The sequence below is a fragment of the Myotis lucifugus genome, unplaced genomic scaffold, assembly GCF_000147115.1.
Source record: "Myotis lucifugus unplaced genomic scaffold, Myoluc2.0 scaffold_365, whole genome shotgun sequence".
Classification (NCBI taxonomy): Eukaryota; Metazoa; Chordata; class Mammalia; order Chiroptera; family Vespertilionidae; genus Myotis; species Myotis lucifugus.
The window spans coordinates 478,878-493,059 of NW_005871413.1; the positions used below are offsets into that span (position 1 = coordinate 478,878).

General features: G+C 42.2%; 1 protein-coding gene across 1 annotated transcript in view; it reads left to right on the forward strand.

Annotated features, from left to right (window-relative positions):
• Positions 1–11,595, forward strand: part of LOC106694410 (zinc finger protein 345-like) — a 17,614-nt gene extending 6,019 nt beyond the window's left edge. The window contains exons 4-5 of the mRNA XM_023764928.1: positions 5,895–5,968; positions 7,477–11,595. Coding sequence (XP_023620696.1) covers positions 5,895–5,968; positions 7,477–9,846 — 2,444 coding nt within the window. The 3' untranslated portion in view covers positions 9,847–11,595. The remainder of the gene's footprint in view (positions 1–5,894; positions 5,969–7,476) is intronic.
• Positions 11,596–14,182: the final 2,587 nt, after the last annotated feature.

Sequence of the window (14,182 nt, forward strand, 5' to 3'; positions counted from 1 at the left end):
ACAGTGGGGCCTTGATTTACGTGTGTCCCGACTAACGAGTTTTTCGAGATATGAGCCGTCTCTCTGCTGATTTTCTGCTTTGAGTTGCGAGCTAAAATTCGGGTTACAAATCCGCTTTAAATACCCCACTGCTAGTTGGCGCAGCGAACATCACAGTGAACGCCACTGATTTGACATACGAGTAATTTGAGTTACGAGCTCCGTCACGGAATGAATTAAACTCGTATGTCAAGGCACCACTGTACATACATAAAGGTACACACACACACACACACACACACACTAGTGGCCCGATGTCCCTCAGCCTGGCCTGCAACCTCTGATCTAGGATCCCTCAGACATCCCTCTCGCAATCTGGGACTGCTGGCTCCTATCTGCTCACCTGTTTGCCTGCCTGATTGCCCCTAACTACTCAGCCTGCCATCCTGCTTGCCCCCAACTTTGCCCGCATCCTCCCCGCTGAACTTCTCACCCCCACCTTCTTTCCTTGCTGGCCTAATCACCCCCAACTGCCCATGCCACTGACCTGCTTGCCCTCAACTGCACCACCCACAGCCGGCCTAATCGCCTGCAACTGCCCCGCTGCTTGCCTGCTTGCCTCGAAGTGTCCCCCTGCTGGCCTGATCGTCCGCAACTGCCCCCGTGCCAACCTGCTCTCCCCCAACTGCCCTGCTGCTGGCCTGATCGCTCCCAACTGCCCCCCCCACCAGCCTGCTTTCCCCCAACTGCCCTCTGCCTGCCTTTTCGCCCCAACTGACCCCCATTGCCGGCCTGCTTGCCCCAACTACCCCCCCTTCCAGTGTGCTCCTCCCTATCTTTTCCCTCTGCTGGCCTGATCACCCCCGTCTGCTCTCCCCACCTGGCCTGATCGTGGCTAACAGCTTCTGCCTCAACCCCGCCACCATGGCTTTATCTGGAAGATCTCCCAGTCTAATGAGCATATTACCCTTTTATTGGTATAGATTAGTGGCCTGGTGTATGAAATTTGTGCACGGGGGATGGTTTCCCTCAGCCCGTCCTGCAACGTCTCCAATCTGGGGCTCCTCGGGGGATGTCTGACTGCTCGCCCACAATTGGCCACCCTGTTGTTTTTTTAATATATTTTATTGATTTTTTTACAGAGAGGAAGGGAGAGGGATAGAGAGTTAGAAACATCGATGAGAAAGAAACATCCATCAGCGGCCTTCTGCACACCCTCTACTGGGAATGTGCCTGCAACCAAGGTACATACCCTTGACCAGAATCGAACCTGGGACCTTTCAGTCCGCAGGCCGACGCTCTATCCACTGAGCCAAACCAGTTAGGGCTCCACTTGCATTTCTTGGTGATGAGTGAGTTAAACATCGTTTATTATGTGTATTGCGTAGAATGGGTATTCAGGTGCTCCACCCATTTTCAATCATAATTGTTTGTCTTTTTGGTGTAAAGTTGTGTGAGGTCCTTATATATTTTGGATCTTTAGCTTTTGAGGTTGTAGCTTTGTTGGGTTTTTGTTGTTATTTTGTGGTTTCTTTTGATATGTCAAAATTATTCTTTTGTAGTCTCATTTCTTTATATTTTGGGTTCTTTATTATGCCTAGGAAGATATATGGAAACCAGTATTTTAAAGAGCGATGGTAAAGTTCATTGAGTATGCTTTCTTCCAGTGTTTTCATGGTTTCAGGTGTCATATTTTTGTTGTTAATCCTTGCTGACTTCAGTTTGGTTCCCGGCCTATAAACAGGGTCTAGTTTTAGTATTTTTGCATGTATCTGTTTCATTTTTGTTTAACTACTTGAACAACTGAAGAATCAGTCTTTACCTATTGTGTGTTCTTGCCTTCTATCGTACAGATTTGTTAACCATATAGCTTTGGACATTTTTTGTGTGTGTGTGTGTTTTTGTTTCATGGTTTCCTTGTTGTTTGGAGTGTGGTTTCTCAGAAGACAAAGAGATTATAATCTCAGAACCTGTGTTCTTTTTTTTTAAATTAAATCTTTATTGTTCAGATTATTACATTTGTTCCTCTTTTATCCCTCCACAACTCCCCTCCTCCCGGTTCCCACCCCACTCTCCGCCCCCACTCCCCACCCACTGTCCTCATCCATAGGTGCACGATTTTTGTCCAGTCTCTTCCCGCATCCCCCACACCCCTTTCCCCCCCAAGAATAGTCAGTCCATTCGCTTTCTATGTCCCTGATTCTATTATAGTCACCAGTTTATCAGATTATTTATTCACTTGATTTTTAGATTCACTTGTTGATAAGTGCCTGTTTGTTGTTCATAATTTGTATCTTTACCTTTTTCTTCTTCTTCCTCTTCTTAAAGAATACCTTTCAGCATTTCATATAATACTGGTTTGGTGGCGATGAACTCCTTTAGCTTTTCCTTATCTGTGAAGCTCTTTATCTGACCTTCAATTCTGAACGATAGCTTTGCTGGATAAAGTAATCTTGGTTGTAGGTTCTTGGTATTCAACACTTGGAATATTTCTTGCCACTCCCTTCTGGCCTGCAAAGTTTCTGTTGAGAAATCAGCTGACAGTCATACGGGTGCACCCTTGTAGGTAACTGACTTTCTTTCTCTTGCTGCTTTTAAGATTCTCTGTCTTTTGCCCTTGGCATTTTACTTATGATGTGTCTGGGTGTGGTCCTCTTTGGATTCCTTTTGTTTGGGGTTCTCTGTGCTTCCTGGACTAGTAAGTCTATTTGTTTCACCAGGTAGGGGAAGTTTTCTGTCATTATTTCTTCAAATATGTTTGGTATATCTTGCTCTCTCTCTTCTTCTGTCACCCCATAATTCGGATGTTTGTACACTATCTTCATATTGGGTGTGTTTTGCTTTCTCGTATTTCGAATCTTTGACTTGATTCTTGGTATCCTCTAGTGTACTGTTGAATCCCTGTATATTATTCTTTATTTCAGTCAGTGTATGCTTAATTTCTGACTGATCCTTTTCCATTTTTTGGCATTTTCATTGAGATCCTTGAAGGGCTCCATAAGTTCCTTGGAGGTTTCTAGAAGATTCTTGAGTAACCTTATAACTGTGGTTTTGAACTCTATGTAGAGTAGTTTCCTTACTTCCATTTCTTTCTTTTCTGACATGTTTGTCTCCGCATTTTGGCTGCTTCCCTGTTTGTTTCTATGTGCTATGTAGCTTCTCACTCTCCTTGAGTTGATAGTGTGGCCTTGTGTAGTAGGTGTCCTATTGGGCCCAGTGACTCAGGGTCCCCAATAACCTGAGGTAGACACTCTTGGTGCCCCCCTTTATTGCTGTGTGCACAGTGTTGTTGTAGTTGAGCCTTCATTGCTGTTGGCATCACTGGGAGGAATTGACCACCAGGCCAATAGTCAGTGCTGTCCAGCTTTGACTACACTGGGTGAAGTGCTGTGCAGGAGACAGCCTTATGGGGCAGGACTTACTTCATTGGGGCTTTGGTGCTCACTGAGTATGCCCCTTGAGTGTATCACTTATGGATGTGAAGAGTAATCATCTGGTATGGTCTCACACTGACCACTGGATACACTGGCTCTTGGATCTCTATGGAGATGCAAAGTGAGCCATTGCTTGGGGCACCCAACAGGAGCTGCAGAGAGATCTGCAGATTCCTTCTCTTTGTATTGTGTTTGGAAGTGCCCAGATGAGGTCCAGCTGTGAAGCAAGGCAGGCTGCCATTGTTGCCAGTTCTTGGGCCTTTTTTTTTGATCACTTTGGAGGTCCCTGACCTAGCTGAAGATTGCTTGACAGGTTTTAGGCCGAGAATGGACAGGCCTTTCATATGCAAAAGCCACTGCGCACAACTTGGGTGTGGTATTAAATTGGGTAAGGTGGGCCGAACCGGTTTGGCTCAGTGGATAGAGTGTCGGCCTGCGGACTCAAGGATCCCAGGTTCGATTCCGGTCAAGGGCATGTACCTTGGTTGCGGGCACATCCCCACTGGGGGGTGTGCAGGAGGCAGCTGATCGATGTTTCTCTCTCATCGATGTTTCTAACTCTCTATCTCTCTCCCTTCCTCTCTGTAAAAAATCAATAAAATATATTTTTTAAAAAAAATTGGGTAAGGTGGGGTCTCGGCGAATCTTCAGGGCGGAGCAAACAGCAATGGCTGCCAATCAGCCGTGTACCGGGGAGATCCCAGCAAAGGAACCATGACCGGTGCAAGCACCTCTGTTTGGAAGAAAGTTTCCTCCGTGTTCCTGCCCTGATGCCAGATAGTCCAGTTTTTTTTTGTTATATATCTGTGTCCCCCTTTCACAAGGCACTAGAGCTCAGAGCAATCGGAAGCTTGTATCTCCCTCCAAATTAAAAAAGCAGCACACCTGGGTACCAGCCCATTCCACGCCTCTGCACCTCCTAGCAGTCTCAATGCACCTTCTTCTTTACCTCTCGACTCAGCCAGCTTTCTGGCCATTCTGGATGATAATTGTTCTGGATATTATTTGTAATTTTGATGTGGCTGTGGGATGCAGCAGATTACAGGTGTTTACCTATTCCGCCATCTGGTGCCTCTCTTCCCAGGCAAATTCTTTGATGTTGAAGATGTCTTTCATTAATGATTCTACTGTATTTTTTAATTCGTGTATTCTGTTTTTCAATTTCCCCTTTCATGGTGGAGTTTGTAAAATACTTTCTCATTGTATTTTTATTTTGGTTCTATAATATTTCAGTGATATTATATAGTTGTCTTTTTTCTCCTTTTCGGCTTTAATATATGTAGTTCCATTCCTTTTTTTACAATATTTTTTTTTCTTTCAATTTGTTTATGTGCTGTATCACGTTTATTGATTTTCGGATATTGTACCATCCTTGCATCCCTGGGATAAATCCTACTTGGTCATGGTGTATGATCTTTCTGATGTACTGCTGGTTCCAATTTGCTAAGATTTTGTTGAGGATTTTGGCAACTATGTTCATGAGGGATATTGGCCTGTAATTCTCTTTTATTGTGTTGTCTTTACCTGGCTTTTTTTACAATATATTTTTATTGATTTCTCAAACAAAGCGAGGGGGAGATAGAAACATGAATGATGAGAGAGAATCATTGATCGGCTGACTCCTGCATGTCCCCCCAGTGGGTATCAAGCCTTTAACCCAGGCATGTACCCTTGACTGGATTTGAACAGGGAACCTGCAGCCCACAGGCAAACAATCTATCCACTCAGCCAAAGTTATTTATCCAGGTAATTATTATCTTGCTATTGATATAGTCCCATTTTGTTTATCTGATGGTACACTTTTTCTGATTCTATGCATGACTTGATATGTTTTGTTGAGATTCTGGAATTGTAAACAACCAGGCTTTTGAACATCCTTTCTCTAGGAGGAAACAAATAATAACCATCTGTGGCACACATTCTACTTTCATTGAACACTGTTTTCATTCCTGTATTCTTCGTTCCATTGTCTATTTAATTTCATATTTGAAATGTTCTTTGTGTCTTTCTCAGACCCATGGTATCTTTTTCAGGCTTGATACACATCTTCCATATTGCAGTCTCTGTGGTGCTCGAACAATTTATCATTGTCTCTTTGTAGCAGCCACAACAGGGCACTCACTGTGTACTGCCATTTCATTCGCACTCTTTGTCATGCACAACAAACACATGTTCTTGAAGATGCTTCAAAACAGCGAGATCATTGAACACCCACTTCCCTCATCTCTATCTCCAGCAAAGCAACTGGGAATTGGAAGTGTTGTTATATTATTGCCATTGTGTGACAGGGGGTTTGAGCAGGTATCATTGGCAGATGTTAGCAACTGTTTGCCCCTATTTGATGTGAGTTTTCTTCCTTGTACCTATCTTGAGCTTTCTTTGAATTCTTCACTGGCTCTTAGAGTATTCCAAAATGTCATTTGGTCAATACTTGCTGTGCACTTACCTGTTTGTCAAAACTGAAAACTTGTTTTCTTTCAGCTATTCCATCTAAAGATAACCAAGCCTTTATGCCAAAGCTGAGAATACAGGATTTATTCCCTGAAATAGTACTGGTAAGATATAAAAGGTGTCGCTTTGATAATGTACACTTAATGAAAGCCTTGGAATTTGAGGAACAGTGTGATGAGAAGGGAGGCTATGAATATAAACAGAACTAATCTGGAACAATTATCATAATAAACTTCTTGTTACCTAAACATGTCAGGTGTACTTTGGATTTGGTAAACCTCCCTTATTAAAGTCCGTTACATTGGCAGAGAAGGGTGTTTCTGAACATGAAGGTTGAAAACAACTTTTTATTGTTACCAAATCTTGGAAAGGAAATCTAGAAAAACTAGTAACTCATGTAGTCTCTAGAGGAAATAATCATTTGAATTGTTTTAAAGGTAGAATGGGATTAATACTTTCATTAAATCATTTCTAAGAGGTATAAATTTATAGTGTATCTATATAATAAAAAGTGCTCAATTTGGCAATCTTTTATGATTTTTTTTATGAAAAACGTGTTTTTATTGATTTTAGAGAGTAAGGAACAGGAAGAGAGAGAGGAAAATATCACCGATGAGAGAAAATCATTCATTGGCTGCCTCCTGTATGCCTCCCACTGGGGACCGATCCCCAAGCAGGGACATGTGCCCATACTGGGAATGGAACCAGGATCTTCTTGTTTACACTTCAAAGCTCAACCACTGAGCCATGCTGGCTGGGCTTTTGGCAATCTTTGAAACAAGGATTCATTCTTCTTTCTCTAATAATTAAGGTGTTGTATTTTTATTTTGTCTATCATCCTATATAATAAAAGCCTAATATACTAAGTGTTTGGTGGCACGGTCATCCGTTCAACCAATCAAAGCATAATATGCTAACGATAGGTTAAGGACACTCAATTGCTCGCTATGATATGCACTGATCACCAGGGGGCAGACGCTCCATCCGGTAGGTTAGCTTGCTGCTGGGGTCTGGTTGATCAGGACTGAGCAAGATGGGCCGGACAGGCCCTGACGCCTTCCCACAGTCCCTCTCTGGCTGGCCAAACTGTCAAATACCTCCCCACCCCCAATCATGCACCTTTGGGGTCGCTGTGTCTGGCCTGCATCATCTCTAAATCCGGCACCTGTCAGGGGATTTCAGAGAGTTGGTTTCAGCCCGATCCTGCAAAACATTAGAGTTGCCCCCTGGTGGTCAGTGCACTCCCACAGGCGGAGCATCGCCCAACCAGAAGTTGGGCTCACAGCAGGTGAGTGCAGGAGCGGTGGCAGGACCTTCCACCACCTCTTTGGTTGTACTAAGGCTGTCCAGCTGTTGGCTTAGGCCCACTCCCCGGAAGGAGCGGGCCTACGTCAACACTAGGACATCTCCCAAGGACTCCCAGACTGCAAGAGGATGCAGGCTGGGCTGAAAGATACCCCCCTGAGTGCAAGATTTTTATACACCAGGCCTCCAGTTTTATTATATTAGGATTGCTTTAATGAGTATCACAAAATGGTTCTTATGGATCTAGTGTACATGTTTAATGTGATTATAACTCACTAAAGGTCTTTCTCTCTCCAATTATCACCAGAATACACAAAATGGAGATAGCAGTTATCAGTGGATTGAACATTGGAAAAAATCTAAGCAAGCGTCATATCTTAATCATCGGACAAGTGAGTTCACAGGGGACCATCGTAAAAGTGGAAATGTCTTTGACCAAATGTCCTTTCACAATATACATCAGGTTATTCCTATTGTGGAAAACACACACCAAGGAAGTTGTGTCCACTCTTTTCAGCAGTCTTCAAATTACAGTGGACAAGGTGATATTCATCCTGGGGAGGAGACTTACAAATGGAATCCTTGTGGTAGAATCTCCAGTCAAATATACAATATAAATGGACAGGAAAAAATCTATATTGGAGAAAAACAGTATATATGTAAAGATTCTGGTAAAACATCTAATTGGCCTTCAGGTTGTACACTAAATCAGAGAATTCGTACTGGAGAGAAGCCTTACAAATGTAAAGCATGTGGCAAAGCCTTTAAATGTCATTCATCTCTTATTGTACATAAGGGAAGAATTCATGCTAATGCAAAATTTTACAAACTCAGGGAAAATGGAAAAGGCTTTAGTCAGTCCTCAAGACATACTCAACATCATAGAAATCATAGGGATGAAGAGACGTATAACTGTTCACAATGTGGCAAAGCCTTTAGACTACCCTCCACCCTTATTCTTCATCAGAGAATGCACACTGGAGAGAAACCTTATAAATGTAGAGAATGTGGCAAAGCATTCCGCCAAGCCTCAGACATGAATCGACATCAGAAAGTTCATACTGGAGAGAAACCTTACCAATGTAGCGAATGTGTCAAAGCCTTTAGTGAGCCCTCCAACCTTAATCGTCATAAGCGTATTCATACTGGAGAGAAACCTTACAAATGCACCGAATGTGGCAAAGCATTCATTGAGTTCGCAAGCCTTAAAGGACATCAAACAGTTCATACTGGAGAGAAACCTTATAAATGTACAGAATGTGACAAAGCCTTTAGGTGTTCCTCAAGACTTAGAATTCATCAGAGAATTCACACTGGGGAGAAACCTTACAAATGTAGAGAATGTGGCAAAGCCTTTGGGGACTCCTCATCCCTTCGTTGTCATCAGAGAGTTCATACTGGAGAGAAGCCTTATAAATGTAGAGAATGTGGCAAAGCCTTTGCTGAATCCTCATCCCTTCTTTATCATCGGAGAGTTCATACTGGAGAGAAGCCGTATAAATGTAGAGAATGTGGGAAAGCCTTCAGCCACTCTAAATTCCTTAATCAACATCACAGAGTTCATACTGGAGAGAAACTTTTCAACTGTAAAGAATGTGGCAAGGCATTCAGTTTGGCATCATCCCTTAATTATCATCAGAGAGTTCATACTGGAGAGAAGCCTTATAAATGTAGAGAATGTGACAAAGCCTTCAGCCACTCTTCATCCCTTAATCAACATCACAGAGTTCATACTGGTGAGAAGCCTTATAAATGTAGAGAATGTGGCAAAGCCTTTAGCAAGTCCTCACACCTTACTTCTCATCAGAGAGTTCATACTGGAGAGAAGCCATATAAATGTAGAGAATGCGCCAAATCCTTTGGCACCTCCTCTGATCTTACTAGGCATCAGAGAGTTCATTCTGGAGAAAAGCCTTATAAATGCAGAGAATGTGGCAAATCCTTTAGCAGGTTCTCACGCCTTACTTCTCATCAGAGAGTTCATTCTGGAGAGACGCCTTATAAATGTAGAGAATGCGCCAAATCCTTTGGCAGCCGCTCAGACCTTACTAAGCATCAGAGAGTTCATTCTGGAGAGAAGCCTTATAAATGCAGAGAATGTGGGAAAGCCTTTAGCCAGTCCTCACAGCTTACATCTCATCAGAGAGTTCACACTGGAGAAAAGCCTTATAAATGTAGAGAATGTGCCAAATCCTTTGGCTACTCCTCACAGCTTACATCTCATCAGAGAGTTCACACTGGAGAGAAGCCTTATAAATGTAGAGAATGTGGCAAAGCCTTCAGCCACTCTTCATCCCTTAATCAACATCACAGAGTTCATACTGGTGAGAAGCCTTTCAAATGTAAAGAATGTGGCAAGGCATTCAGTTTTGCAGCATCCCTTAATTATCATCAGAGAGTTCATACTGGAGAGAAGCCTTATAAATGTAGAGTATGCGCCAAATCCTTTGGCACCTCCTCAGAGCTTACTACGCATCAGAGATTTCATTCTGGAGAGAAGCCTTATAAATGTAGAGAATGCGCCAAATCCTTTGTCACCTCCTCACGGCTTACTAGGCATCAGAGAGTTCATTCTGGAGAGAAGCCTTATAAATGCAGAGAATGTGGCAAAGCCTTCAATCAGTCCTCACACCTTATATATCATCAGAGAGTTCTCCATGGAGAGAAGCCTTATTAATGTAGAGAATGTGGCAAATCCTTTGGTTTCTCTTCAAACCTTACTATGCATTAGAGAGTTCATTCTCGAGAAGCCTTATAAATGTAATGAATGTGCCAAAGCCCTTACCACGTCCTCATCTCTTAATTATCATCAGAGGGTTCACACAGGAGAGAAGCCTTATACATGTAGAGAATGTGGCAAAGCCTTCACTGGATCTTCAAACCATACCAGCCACCAGTGAATTCATACTTGAGAGAAGACATGTAAATGTAATGAATGTGGCAAAGCCATTATCCAGTCCTCATCCCTTTCTTGTCATCAGAGAGTTCACACTGGAGAGAAGCCTTATGAATGTAGAGAATGCAGCAAATCCTTTGGCAGCTCCTCAGATCTTACAAAGCATCGGAGATTTCATTCTGGAGAGAAGCCTTATAAATGTAGAAAATGTCTCAAAGCCATTTATCAGTGTTCCTGTGTTACTGTACAGCAGAGAGTTCATAATTGAGAGATGTTTTACAGATGTGAGGTGTGTGGTAAGTCCTTGACCAGCTGTGAGAACTTATTGAACATCACAGAATTCATACTGGAAAGAAGCCTTAGGAATGTGAAAAATGTGAAAAGGCTTTAAAACCAATGTATTACTATACTTGATCAACATCAGAACAAAAAGAGACCTTACAGATGTATAGAATGGGCTAGAGCATTAACCCATAGCTTAAAATTTACATCAGAGATTTTATAGTGGAGGGAATCCTTATATTGTAAAAAATGTGAGAAAGCCATTAGCCTTTGGTCAAATTTACTAAACATTTTAGGAATCATTCTGAAGAGAAACAGCAGTAATATAAAGTTTTCATCCAAAGATTTAACCATGGTTGAATCGTCATTGAAAATGATAAAATTGAGCCTTAAAAATTATGAGGCATATGTCAAAGTGTATATCCTTATTTGTATGTCATACAACATCTGGTAATTATTGGATCAAAGTCTAGGTGATATAAAGAATGTGACAAAGCTTACTTAGTATGCAAACCTTACACGACATCAGAATTCATACTGGGGAGAAACAATACAAATTTAAACAGTGTCCTACATACTTTAATCAGCATCTGTAGCTTATTCCTCACATTGGAATTCATTCTAGAGGGAAACCTTAAATGTGAAGAATGTGGGAGATCATAGAGTGGGACCTACAGCCTCAGTCAATACCAGGGATTGTAATTGGGTAGAAGTTCAATATTTATGATAGAGGAGGAAGGACTTTTAAAATATATATGTAGTTTACAAAAATCCAAGGAATTTATGCCTTAAAATGACTTTACGATGTAAAAACTTTATCCAACTATGTAATTGCTTATGAATTTTAATGTATCACTGAATTCACACTAGATAGGTAGCAAAAATGCCTTTCGGTATTGCTCTACATCAGAATGTTTACTACAGTATACTCCAAACTTTAAATGTAGTTTGGTAATGTTTTCTATACTTGAATATATCAAAAGAATTAATGTTTCCATATGTACAATTACTTAGAGTGTTATCTCATTTAAATTAAAAACGTATGAAGTATTTTCAAGAGAAATTTGATCCTACTCCCATCTCACTTGATGTTGTTATATTTTATTCCTGGTGTGTGTGTGAAATTATGGAGTTGGTTGTTTCTGCCTTAAAGATCTGTGAGCTGGCTCTTGCTGGTTTGGCACAGTGGATAGAGCGTTGGCCTGCAGACTGTAGGGTTTGATTCCAGTCAGGGGCACATGCCTGGATTGTGAGCTTGATCCCCAGTAGGGGGCGTGCAGGAGGCAGCCAAGCAGTGATTCTCTCATCAATGTTTTTATCTCCTTTCCTCTTTGAAATCAATAAAAATATTTTTTTTAAAAGATCTGTGATCTGTTGTATATTATATGGACTTTACTTATGTACACTTTCTTATGATATATTGGGTACATTGTAAGGCACACATTTTTTGATGTATTAGAGAATTATATTATTGATTTAATCTTTTAAAATAGTTCTGATGTTTTTAAATGATATTAAAGTTAATTCCCTCTCTGTGCCATCTTCTTGGGATGAAAATTTTATGAGGGCATTTCAATTTGTGGTTATGACGTTTAGGTGAAGGGAAGTACACTTAGAGCTGTGCTGTTTGTCTAATTGGTTTTCCATAACTAACAGATATATTACAGTACCAGTGATGTGGTTGTACCAGTGATGTAGTACCAATAATGTAGCCAGGATGCAGAATTGGCATGAACTCTGCATGTGGAGAGAGGACACCTTTCCCAGGCTGCACTGCTAACTGATCTCAAAAAAATTAATTCTATTTCTTTCATGTCACATTTCATGTTCATTTATGTCTTTTTCACTTTATCTTCTAGGCTGCCGTTTATTTTGCAGTGCTAAAATCACAGCATGTAAAGCTCTTCCTGTCCCACATCAGCCCCTCATTCCCATGTAACTCAGTAGTTTGCAATTTTACTAATGTAATGACTGACGTCAGAATTTGGCAAATATTTAGCTCTGTATTCCTGAAGTAGGTAGACTATCACTCATGTTTTTTGCTAACACCTATCTATATCGTATATACCCTATATAATAAAGTGGTAATATGCAAATTGATCCTCACGCCCTCACACAAGATCGCTGCCCCCATGTGGTTAAAGATGGCTGGCAGGAGAGGCTAGTTGTGGACAATCAGGCCAGCAGGGGAGGGCAGTTAGGCGGCGATCAGGCAGGCAGGCAGGCAGGCGAGTGGCTAAGGTTTTTGGCCCTTTTTATGTTGGTTCTTTTGTCCATGTCTTCTTTGTGTGTTTCAACAATTGTCCTGTACATGTTGACTTTTTTAATATACTAGAGGCCCCACCTCACAATGCCTCACACGCTCTGGGGATGCTGCTGGTGCCCCACCCTGCAACCCCTCGCACATCCGTGGATGCTGCCGGCGCCCTGTGATGCACCAGGGACAATGCCAGCACACTGTGATTCTCTGTAGATGCTGCCTGCGCCCCGGGCTGTTCGGGTGGGGCGGAGGCTCGAGTGGAGCTGTAGCACCTCCTGCTGATCGGTCCTTATGGCATGAGGGATTGACGACCATTTACATAATAGCCTTTTATTATTATTAAGATACATACTAGAGCAGTGATGGCGAACCTTTTGAGCTCGGCGTGTCAGCATTTTGAAAAACCCTAACTTAACTCTGGTGCCATGTCACATATAGAAATTTTTTGATATTTGCCACCATAGTAAAACAAACATTTATATTTTAATATTTATTTTATATATTTAAATACAATTTAACAAAGAAAAATCAACCAAAAACATGAGTTTGCGTGTCATAGGTTCGCCATCATTGTACTAGAGACACAGTGCACAAGTTCATGCACAGGTGGGTTCCCTCTGGGTGCCTGCAAAGAATAGGCCGAAACCCACAGTCCAACACAGCCTGCAGCTCATACCTGCCCCTTCTGCTCATCCCAGCCCCACTGTGCCAACTGCGGGCTCACGCCAAATCAGTCCCTATTGGGAGAAGCTTGTCCTGCCACAGCAGCACTTGCCAGCCATAAGCCCTATGTCTTGCACCCTCCCAAGGGATCCGGCTGAAACCGGCTCTGCGTCATCTCCCGAGGGTCCTGGATTGCAAGAGGGCGCAGGCAAAGGTGAGCTACCCCACTGCTGCAATCAGGCCGGGGAATGACTGACGGAGGGCTCCAGGGCATGTCCAGCCCATCTCACTCAGTCTCAATTAGCCTGACCCCACTAGCAAGCTAACCTACCGTTCGGAGCATCTGCCCCCTGGTGGTCAGTGCACTTCATAGAGACTTGTTGACTGCCCCTGGTGGTCAGTGCATGTCATAGCAAGCGGTTGAGCAGCCTTAGCATATCATTAGCATATTACATTTGGTTGTTTGGTTTTTCTGCCCTTTGAGCTATTTGCATATCCCACTTTTATTATATAGGATTTATTTATGTCAGAGAGAGAGGGAGAGGGAGAGGGCGAGGGACATAGAAACATCAATGATCAGAGATAATCATTGATCGGCTGCCTCCTGCAAATCCCGTACTTGGAATCGAGGCTACAACTTGGTATTGCACCCTGACCAGGTATCGAACTGTGACTTTCTAGTTCATAGATGAACGATCAAGTGCTGAGCCATGCCAGTTGGGCCATGTTGACTTTTACAAGTATATTTTCTCAGCCTGTGGCTGCTTGTGTTTTTTTTTTTCTGTTGAGATTGCCATATTTATTGTTCTTGTGTTTTCTTTAATGTTTGAGTTGATACATTGGGGGTTACCATTTTAATACAATGGATTGAAATAACAAACTTGGTTATGTATTTGCCTTTCAAAAATGTGA